The sequence below is a fragment of the Martes martes genome, assembly GCF_963455335.1.
Source record: "Martes martes genome assembly, chromosome: 13".
In the NCBI taxonomy this organism is placed as follows: Eukaryota; Metazoa; Chordata; class Mammalia; order Carnivora; family Mustelidae; genus Martes; species Martes martes.
In genome coordinates this window covers 26091190-26102904 of record NC_137901.1, presented here as the reverse complement: position 1 = coordinate 26102904, position 11715 = coordinate 26091190, and the positions used below count along the sequence as shown (strand labels likewise).

Here is an 11715-nt window from a genome sequence, read left to right as displayed (position 1 = left end):
CTGCAGATAAAACATGGTTGGCAAGGAAGAGGGCGACCAGCAAGACCACAAGAGGTACATTCTGTTGGGGGGTGGGGGGAGAATACAATTCAGTTGATGAGTATCAAGAATTGAGCAAAGCTCATGAAGCAAAGGAGCTGGGCAATAATTTGCCATGTCGTAACATCGATGAGTTAGATCAAAGTAAGAGAAAAGATCACGTGTTGCTTACGGCCACAGACTACTTAGTTATCTCAAGAGATAGGGGAGATGGTGTGGAAGGGCACAGTCTGTGTAGTTCTAATACGCAGCTACTAAAGTAACTGAACATAAAGACACATTTTGAGTAAGGTGAACATCTTCTGTGTTACTTTATCATTCACCATCAACCAGACCAGCTGAGTACTGAGTTCTGAATAAATGCTCCAAGTGTTTAATTATTTAAAGAAAAAAAAAAAAAGACAGATCTTAAAGGTATATTTGGACAGCTTTTGGAAGAGGTAGAGAAACCAACTGGGCACGTATAATCTTTTACTTGATTTCAATTAGCAAGAGACCAGACTGATTGTTTTTACCTTCAAAGTCTTAGTCTTGATTGAAACCGACCTAAAAGGCACAAATAAATTGAAATTAAAATAATTCTGACAAAGGAGAAAATTCGTTAAGTTTAAAGGCAGATGAATCAAGCAAAACCGATATGGTTTAAGGTTAAGAAAAACGCTAGATATTAAATAATTTGCAATTATGTAATTAGAATACAGAATAAGAATACTGAATAAGAATATTTAGCTTTCAAGAAAAATTAGGAAGATTTCCTTCTGGCAAAGTGGCAGGTCCTGAGAGAGGCGTAAACCCACAGCTTGAGGGCCAGGACTAAATCCTAGCCATCTTTTTATTACTCAGCACCTAGCACCGTGGCTGGGTAAAGGGCAGACATCAATAAATGTTGACTGAATGAATGGCTGACATAATGTATAATTAGTGTAACTGGTGTAGTTCGAGCCTCATCAGGAAGGTTCCCTGAAGCAGGAGAAAAGAACACAAGCAGACTTGTTTCCAAAGGTGGGCCAAAGTCCACTCATGTGTTTTAATCCTAAACAGTGCTTACACAAACTTTTCAGTTTTTTTTTTTTTAAAGCTGTAAAACTCTTTTTTAAAAAGAAATCTATATAGAACTCCATTACAGGATGGAAACAAAGCTGCCACTGGTTAAACCAAAGTCAATGGGGACGTAACCAGCCTCCAATTCCCTACGGTGGCTCTGGATGGACTTGACGGCAAATCACCATCCATCTTAGGAATGTGATGGAAAACGTGTTCACTCAGTTCTCACGTGAGACCGAGAAAGTTACCAGCCCTGTGGAGGGGCAGTTCTAAATAATGTTGCTCATTTAAACAGAGACAAAATTCAACATTGAGAACTTATCATTCAGAAGAATGAAAACAACCCCAATAAAGTGGGGGGGGGATCAACAAGATTTAAGCCACAGCAGACAAAACAGAATTCAAGAAATAGCATCTTCTAAAAAGGCATGTAAGATTACTGAACACCGGTGGAGTCAATGGCTCGATGCTCAGTGTTACAGGCATTGCCAAAGAGCCAAGTCCCAGTTGAATATTCTAAGGAAGAGCCCCAACACAGCTGGAGATAGAATCACAGCTGGAATGCTGTCACTGGAACGGCTTCATGGAACATCTCCATCCAAGACTCATTGCCAGGCCCTCCTGCCTCTTTCAAACCTGTTCTCTGCCCCCAAAACTGTTCCTTGACATCACGACAAGCTCTCAAGGAAGCTAAAGCCTTCCAAAGGGCAGAGGCTGAACTGGCTCTCTCCAGCCGGCCTGACAGTGGTCATACCTGGGACAACGGAAGCCGTCTATCAAGTAAGGCCACTATATAAACTATTGTAAATTAAAGAACCCTTCTGGTCCCCAAGTTTGGATCTGTGAAGAGACTTCTGGGCAAGCATTAATACCTAATGATGAGCTGCCTTCACAATGAACCTTGCCAGGAACGCCAGTCTCCCGGGCTCTCCCCATGGCCTGCTCCCTTCTCATGTCCAATGTTAGCTCAAGCACCACTTCCTTAGAAAAGCTTTCCCTGCTATGCTCTACCACAGTCCCCTGTTTACCTCCTTCGTAGACAAATGAGCTAATTAAGGGTTAGAGTAACTGACGTCTCAGCCATGGCCGGGACCGGATCTGACTTATTCACCTTTACCCAAAGCAAAGAAAGTTCCTGGCACAGGTGAACAGTAACAGGTGAACAGTAACTACTTTCTGAAAGAATAAAAAATTACTATACCAAGTCTGCATGAACACATACATGTACACACAAATACAGGAAAATGGGGGAATACCCAGTAGAAAACAATCTAATGCTGAGAGTATTGAAAATGATACCAGTAGAGACAGCTGAATGTGGTTTCAAAGAACAAGTACCAAAAGTGTCTATCTCCAAAAATCTGAAAATTTACTAGCAGGGGGTCAGGAGTGGCAATTTCCCTCTTGTAAAGAGATGCAAACAAGAACTGTTTAAACTGCAGAGTCAACATTCCACATAAGGATTATTTGCCACGGAACGGACTACCAACGTAGTGCCGCTTCTGGAATCTCCTCTCGCCACACAGCCTAAAATGTCCTTGGTTGTAATATCAACCACACATTTAGGATTAGTTCAGAAGAGCCCAGACTGTAGGTAATTATAAGCTAAAAAACTCGCTAAACTGCTTCTCCCCCTATGTTGAAAATTCTGAATTCATAATTATGTAAAATAACAGATTTTTATAAATTTAATACAACATACTTTAAAAACAGATGGCCCTTATCTGCTGATCATACCTCAGCATCACTTCTGTAGGTATTTTGCAGAAGCAATTACATTTACAAAAGGTCCATTTCATAATACAATCTGGTAACAAACTCAAAAGAAACTCAGAGAGCACTAGGTCTGCTATTGAAATATTTTAAAAGAGCTTTTAAAAAAGAGTGTTTATATCTATAGACTGGCTTTAAAAAAAGGATAAATATACTGAAGTAATTGTAGCATATCCCTGAAAATGATTCTACTGCCATTTGTTTTGATGAGGTGTCAGGATAAATCAACAGACTGCTTGGTTACACGAGTCTACTACTATCCATGGAAATCTGTTTTAAGATAAAGGGACTTATCCGTATGAACTCGTACTGTGCCCCAGAACTAACTGGTGCTGGCAGTATTGAAGCCACCATTACTAGTGATGGATGTCATGCTACATGGTTTTGGTATCAGGGCAAAAGTGGGAATGGAAGAGAGGTCTGGAAAGATTTTCTGCAGTTTCCGTATAGTGAGATTTAGCAGTAAATAACACAAAATGAATGTTTAAGACCCACTGAACACATTAAGGTCAAGGATTTCAAAAGTTAATCCACTTTTCTTCCCCCAAGGGTTTATTTTTGGTAAAAGGCAGAAAAATTAGTTCTTCTACAAGGGAAATCTGCTTCTAAATGATAATTTGAAAATCTTGATATATATTATATATTAAAAAAGACACACAAAAATAACGGAGAAGTGGGAATAACAGATTAGGTACTGTAACTTTATAAAGGCTTGCCTAATTCAAGAAGCAGCACACACACACCTAATTTATGCAAACTAAACGTGTATATGAACAGCACAGTACTGTGATGCTGGATCATGACACATTACCTGTACACAGAGCTACTACTGGTATTAACAAACCTGTGGGACACTCGGTTTTATGCCCAACAAGACATCAGTTAAGTCTTTAAAATCTTCTCTTTCTCCTGTATGGGAGGGTATTTCTAGACACTAATTTTCCCATCTAATATTCGAATATAGGAAACCGATTCCACAAGGTGCTTTAATGGGTGAGACCTCAAGTGCTGTTTTCTCTCTTGAATTTTTGGACAGTGAACAGTCCATGGGGACCACACACAAATACTATGACAGAAGAGTTGGTACATTGAGTCTTTTGATGGGACTTGAGTGGTGACGAAGCCTTATGACATGCTCGAGCAACGCACTGAAGGGGATCCCATCTGAGTTAATACTTTGTCCAACCACTGTAGAGGTCCATTCAGATGAAGCTCAATCCAGCAAGGAGTGCTCGTTACCGTCTGCCTTCTATTCAAAAGAATACAAGAAAAGAATTACGAAATTAAAAGAACAACATGGCGGTGTTTAGCGACATGCATTAAGAATTTAGATAAATTAAAAGGTGGTATATACGAACACCTACATTCTTTTGAGCAAGTATTAAGTCAGGATAGCTAGTACTTTGAAAACCATTTAATCCTCAAAGTCTAACAAAATACTTCTAATGAGAGATATATACATACTTTTTTGCTATAAAGAGATTAACAAAAACATTCTTTTCTCCTCAAATTAAAATTAGGAGGGTGACCTGGCTACTTACCATCCAAACTGAGACACCTTTAAGAGTGAAGAGAGTCACTAGTAATAATCAGGCCAGGACAAGAGACGCAAACCAGGACCGTCCCAAGCAAACCAAAGACACAGTCATCCTAACTTATTAATCAACCACAGAGCAGACAATACTCAAATACCAAGTAAAGTCTAAAAAAATGGAACAGGGTTCAAATTTCAAGCATACTAAAACAAAACAGAATTCTGACCAAAGCTTCTCAAAGAATGTTGAGAACTACGAATGGAGCTCGGCTTTCCCTGACTAAGCCAATGAACAACATCCCCGTTAGAAACATCGGGCAGGCTTTTAATAAGAAACACCTCTGGTATTTTGACATAATGGGACTGTGGGAACTACAAATTGTTCAATGACATCCTGTCACTTGCACGTACTGATCTGAGTTCTGTCTTATTTATTATATACAATAAATTGGTGAGTCTGCTTGGTTCTTTAGTGTGACAGCCCTTCAAACATGACAAAAGGCCATTATCAACTCTTCATCTCCAAGTGACACATGCTCAATAAAATTTAAAACTGTATTTCAGAGGATGTGGTTTTCTATAACAGATGGTGTCAGTGCCCCACTATACTCTTCGAAGTTTCCAGTGTTCTCTAGCCAACTTCCAATGGTGTGTATCTGACTTTCTGTGCCTGAGAACTCCTCTGCTCCGGCCACGTGTGCAGCAGACTACAAGTGTTAGGAAATTCACCTCCCCAGGAGCAGCCCTCAACCAATGATACGGGAACTGCCATTTAAATGCCAGTTTCCTTTCCTTCTGGGTGGGAGAATTTTCTATGTTCGTTACTGTTTCCCACATTTTTTCCTATGGGAATAGCTCTAATGACCCAGCCAATTTGGCAGATGGCTTAATAATGGTTTTGGCTGCCTTCCCTCCCCTACCTCACTTCCCTACTTCCTCCTTCCCTACCAGTGCTTCCCCCATTTCCTGAATAAACTCCTTGCATTTGAATCTGTGCCTCAGGGTCTGAGACATACGCAGAGACATGCTGATATGCGATTATTCCTAAAACATGACACAGAGAACAGAATACCACAGTCTCAAATCTGACCCACACAAACTATCTTATTTTGATTTAATAGCATACTTTGGTTTATGTAGCCTAAAACTGCACCGGCACACTTCACAAGTTAACTCACATTATCCAGGAGGCAGAGGCGAGACTGCCCTTTCTCCATCTTCCCCTCTGTTCTTCCTGTTCCTCAGATAAAGCTCCTCCCGCCTTCTAGCTCTCCCTCAGATCAGGCCTTCTGCGGGTTTTTGCCAAGATCTCTTTTAATTCTGATTCTCCCATTTGCTGAATTCTGCATACTTAGTTTGTTTTCAATCAGATCATTTATTACTAATTAGCTGAACCTTCCGGGATAATTCTTGATCCAGGCCACTGAACGGGGAGTAGGTTTCAGAAGGCTATCACTCTTCTTATGTGGCCATAGAAATGCACCCAAGACATTATTTATTCCCTATTTACTCCAATACCAATTCACTTAACTCAGATATTTTTCTTACTTACATATAAATTCTTTGCACATCTGTATTTCCTATTTACTACGCTTTCTGATCTTTATACTGGCAAACATGCTGGTCTTACAGAAAATGAAAAATAGTTTTAGAAATCTAGCCATTGGCTCTACCTCCTCAGCTCCAGGGTCATTAAGGACAAAAGGTTCCTGGCAACCACTGGAGTTCATAGATACAGAAGTACCTGATGTTATTCAGATCTGTAAGAGTTAAAGGCAACTAGTTTATTATCTGAAGTAGATGTGTCTCTAACTCTATACCAATAAAAACATACTGTATGTTACTGCTTCTCATAATCACAGGTTTTAAGTTCTCTCTGGGTTGAAGAATGGCAGAGTCCACAGTGCACAAAGGGCAGCACCTCTCTCCGCCAATTACAACTGTCCTTAGTAGGAGAGCCACAGACAGACATGGAATTCTCCCCGCCCTCTGCAGTTCATGTTTAGTTGCACGAAATTTCTACTACCACGTCCTGTAATATTCTCATCTTGTGACCTAAACGCCTGTTATCAGATGGTACCATTTGAATCTAATTTTTAGTATCAACTCAAGTCCAAGGCAAAAAGCCTTTAAAGGCATCACATCTCAAAAGGGAAATGATTAAATGAATTATTCTACTAATATAACTGGGACAAAATAATGACAAGTCTTCATTCTAGGATATAAATATGTAAAACAATATGTATTTTTATAGAAGTACTCAACCAGAAGACCTCAAGTTTCACCCTCTCAAGAGGCATACACCTCCCAAAATTTGTTGAAGATAGAGAATCAAGTCCAAATGAGATGAAATTTATTTTGAAGGGCCCAAACTGCCAGAGAAAGAGAAATACTACTGCTATGCTGTATGAGTATCTTCAGAGGCAGGCGCTCAGAGAGTAGCAGTATGAGCCGGAGAAGGACTAAGTATTTTACTTATAGTTCTAACCTTAAAGATGCTAAGGAAGTCTTCCCTTTCTGATGTGGAGTCCCATGCATTGTTTAGTTTGGCAATAACCTAGTCTATCTTATCCCCTGATGACAAATTAGCTTCTGTAGAACTCAATTATGTAATTGTTACTACTATCCTTGGAGAGGGTGTTAAGAGTCAAGGAGAGCTTTCTTCAAGTCCCAACTCTACCACTCACAAAGTGTCCTTGGGTAAATTATCAAATCTTTTCTAAGCCTACTTCCAAGTAAGTATTAGTCTGAACCATTTAACATACCACACGGAAAACACCGCCCAGGGCCGGCCTGACAACGGAACAAGTACACCCTTCTATCTACCTCTTAACCTTATATTCAGCTGCTCTCAACTCAGCCGTCCAGCCATACTCCTCTTGACCTTCTGTACTCCAGTCAAACCGAACTGCATTCTAGGGTCAAGACGGTAGTTTCCCAACCTCTCCTGCCTACCTCAAATGCCATGCATCTTTCAGAACCTAGAGCAGGTGACCCCTCTACCAGAAGCCTTCCCAGAGCCCCAGTGAAAATGTTTCTCCTTGCGTGAACAGACAGACGCTTTCAAATATACTCCTTTAATGGCATCTGCCACCCTGCATCACACTTCTGCCAGCATCCAACCAGGTTTTCAATCTGTCTTCAGTAATGCCAGCATGAGCATTTGGAGAACTTGTGAAGGCCCAGACCTCCAAAGCCCTTTTGTTACTTGGCATGTACTCTGCTGACTGCATAATCTTAAGGAAAATCGATACATGGGAACTCCAGGAGATGCAAAGAATGGAAGAAAGAAGAATTAAACTGTGGAAATTTAAGAGCTGAATATGTATTTCATACCGGTATTCCGCTCCCCACCCTTTCACAAAACTCATTCTTATGGTGCACATTCTAGTTAGCTGATACACGGCTTCAAAACCCTGATTAACGGACTGAGCCAGAAGAGCAGCAAATTCCTGGTTGTTGAAGATCTTCAGATTACAGCCTATGATTGAAAAAAGTAAAAACCGTGTAAAACGAGTATCATTGTAAGACAATAATTTCAAAAGGGCTACAGATCTTAAAAAATGAGCATGCAAATCCTCCCCCGAGTCCTAGAATTAACAGTAACTATGGCAGCTCAGCAAGTCGATGGGATAGGCTGACTGACATTGGTGCAGCCATACCTGGTGGGATTTTACACACGGTTGCGGGGTGCCAGCCGTATCTCTGATTACAGTTGGGGCTCTGCACAAAGATTGCACTATCACTTAGGCACTCAGCAAAAACTTCTCCACCGATGTAATATAAGCGCACTCCTCTTCCTAAAACAAAATACATATGGGATTAGTTTTATAACATTTCCTGTTTTCAGCATAACTTTGGAAGAGTCTCTTCTTGGACGAGTATTAAAATGATGGAAGCTATTTTGATAACCCTTTCCACAGCGATGCTTTTCTGAAGCCTAACTTCGAAACATACCACTCTGTGTTTTTCCAAGTATTTTTTTTTAACACGGATCTTACTGACTTCAAAAAATAAGACATGCTTATCAAAAGTATTGAGGCAATGTAGAAAAGTACATGGCTAGTAAAATAAAGAATTTCATACAAATTATATATTACTTTAAAATAAGTAAAAGAAATTGAGGTAAGTTTAAAGGAACTAACGCTTTGGATAAATAAGCCTTCACTATAATAAATAGTATTTCTTTAACAACCACACTTAAGAAAAAAGAAAAAAAATCAAGACATTAGAGTCATTTGCCCTTTTTAAGATTACATATGAAGCTGACAACCAAATCCCTTGACAGATAAGCAGAATTAGGGAAGGAAAAAATATGCTGGGAGATTTTAACAAGCCAACTGTGAAAGGCAGCGATCTAGACAGCACCAAAGGTTCTCACCCCTGGTGTGTATACATCTCTATTATTCAGTCAGGCATGAATCCAGGTGCTGCTATTAAGGAGTTTTTCAAATGTAATTAAGATCTCCAATCAGCTGACCTCAAGGAAAGGAGATTCTCTTCTGGTGGGCTTGACTTAATCAGGTGATATCCCTTAGAAAGGACTGGACTGTCCCTGGTGATAGTGGGTTCAAAATGTGAGAGAGAGGGTTCAATAGCAGATATTCTCTGTGCCTCATTGTGAAGACGGAGGGTCCATGGGGAAGGAATGCCGGTGGCCTCTAGCCGCTGAAAGCAGCTCCGAGGTGACCGTCTGTAGGAAACGAGGACCTCGCGGCTACAATTTCAGAGAAGTGGACTCTGCAACAATCATGTGATCTCAGACGGGGACCTCAAGCTCCAGACGAGAACATGGCCCAGTCAACACCACGGTCTCCCATTCTGAGACTCGGCGGATACTCCTAACCCTTGCCTGGACTCCTGACCTGCAGGAACTGTGACCTCACAGATGTGTGTAGTTTCAGGCTGGTTAGGTGTGTGGTAACGTGTTCCGCGACACAAGAAAACTAACAAAACCACCTACATGCCAGCTTTAACACATAAACACAGAACTGACACCCTGCTCTCACAACCACAGAATGTGGTAAAACCACCAAACGTGTACCTGACCATCAGGAAAAGATTAAATCCCAAAAGGAGAGATTTCCCAAGCTACAGTCTCTGATCAAAACCACCCGATAAGTTAGAAATCCAAAGTAAAAAGACAATCCAAGAATTAGAGCAATCTAAGATTGTGGAGAGAAGTATGTATAGTAGAGAAAACCTTCTGTTATCTGTATGCAGAACCCTAATTAAAACACAGGCAGAAACAGAACTGCTTTAGTTAAGGGTCGGGTATTCGGAAGCCCTCGTTATCCCCAAGACATCTACAATTATACAAAATTTACACAACAAGCAAGACCTGAGAAATTCCACACAGAGCCAAGTCACAGCACTGCATAGAATCACGCCTGTTCAGTGACCAGTGTTTCTCACAAGAAGTGATGGCTAATTTATCAGAAACAGAAGCAAACCATTGTTAAAAGAAGTTCCTTTAAGGTAATGAGAACTATGTTCAGTTATATTCGTGGCACTCCAACTTTTTTTTTCTTTACCTCACTGCCAAAAAAATACTGGACACCCCAAAGAGTCACTATTAATGTGGACTGCCACCAATGGAAACTTACCATGCTCGATATTAAAACGGAGATTCAAAAAAGTGTACTAGTTCATTTAGAAATCTAAATAATAAAGCCATTACGTATTCACATAAATAACATCGTTATGAAAAATAACAATCCCCCCCACCCCCAAATTAGTGAGAATAGCAATGCTTCACGTTTTTGCAACTCTCTACTGTCTGGCTTCACGGAAGAGAGTTGGATTCTCATCAGCTCCTACATGTAGTCACCTGCAAAATCATATGCCTTGTAGTTTCTGGAATATTTCACTGTACATTCACGAGTGAACGAGAGTGAAAAAGGAAAACAGGATCTTAGTAGCATGAAAAGAGTTTTGACCTCATAAACGTGCTAAAAGGATATCGGAACTACTACATTTTGAGATCCTCTGAAGTATGTTTTGAACTAGGTATGAAAGAGCAGTTTTTGTTGAAAATCTCTTCCTTCAGGTTAAGGGTGAGCAGATTTCATTACTTAATATATGAACTCCTGAAAGGGGGAATCCTCGGAGATGTCAACAAACTGAAAAAAGTCATGATTTGTTAAAATTATAATTCTGAAATCTGAACATGACAATCTTAGGACTGGCAGAGACTCTGCAATGTAATTTTAATGCCGATTTACTGAACGGACTGCCCAGTATCAAGGGTGCCCAGCAGAGGAGAAGCCAAAGTCAAGGGCATGCGGGTCTGACGTGGCCAGACAAGGCAAGCGGCTGCACACGAGCTCTGGACATGGTAAGCCACGCGGCGGCCCCACTATGAGTACATGGCAGTGGATCCTCACACAAGGGAAAAACACGTACCTATATGTCTTCTTGTCATTTCTACAGTCGCGTTTCGGTTGACGTTGGAGAGCAACCCTAGGCAGAATCTCTCTGAATTGGATGGATCTGTGAAACCGTCGACAGTGAGTGAGGGCTGTGATGCATGGAAGGTCTCGCCAACCCTCTGGTTTAATTCATAATAGGCTATTGAACACCAAAATGCAGGTTCTGAATAAGTAACTGGCTGCAAATCTGGGGAAAAAAACCAAACCCATAAAAGCAAGAAATGTTGTGTGAACAGTTTAAGCCAAGAAGAGATCGAGTATCAGCAGCTATCTGCACATGCCCTAGGCCGGCTTCCACTGGCTACCGCTCAGGAAGCTGACTTAACATCTACACCACAAACTCCAGTTTCCATCAGATCATACCAGATTTTCAGTGTCTCAATTTTCCCCCATCTCCTGAAGTCATCTAATCTTCAAACATCTTTCTCAGACTTTATGGTGGGTCATGTTCTACCGGTAGTTTTATTCAAGTTCATGTTCAAATATAAAATCATCGCAGGCAAAGTAAATCAACTTGTATAATAAAACTAATTTTGGGGTAGGATAAAGTGGAATAAAGCTGGAGCAAGGATGGAGTCAAAAGCCACAAGAAGAAAAAATCTATCATAACAACAGGATACAAAATACGACATATTTCTGACATTGTCTATTTTAACAGGAGATCCTCCACGAGTTACCCTAGTTACAAAAAAGGGAAACCCACGCATACACAAGGAACAGAAAGTAATAAAACACAAAAAGCATGCAAGTAAAAACAGAATATGGACTCAAAAGAATTTACATATTTTATGGGAAAACTAGGAACCCATGGATTTAACTTCTATAATTTTAATTAAAAGACATAAGGAGGAGCGCCCGGGTGGCTCAGTCGGTTAAGCATCTGCCTTCTCAGAG

The 11715-nt window shown here is 40.5% G+C and overlaps 1 protein-coding gene across 4 annotated transcripts in view; it reads right to left on the bottom strand.

Annotated features, from left to right (window-relative positions):
• Nucleotides 1–2765: 2765 nt before the first annotated feature.
• SMAD2 (SMAD family member 2) overlaps nt 2766–11715 on the bottom strand; it is a 77010-nt gene continuing 68060 nt past the window's right edge. For all 4 annotated transcript variants that reach the window (XM_080821255.1, XM_080821254.1, XM_080821256.1 and 1 more), the window contains 4 exons: nt 10796–11008; nt 8053–8190; nt 7727–7871; nt 2766–4105 (listed from right to left, as the gene is read on the bottom strand). In XM_080821255.1, coding sequence (XP_080677381.1) covers nt 3982–4105; nt 7727–7871; nt 8053–8190; nt 10796–11008 — 620 coding nt within the window. In that variant the 3' untranslated portion in view covers nt 2766–3981. The remainder of the gene's footprint in view (nt 4106–7726; nt 7872–8052; nt 8191–10795; nt 11009–11715) is intronic.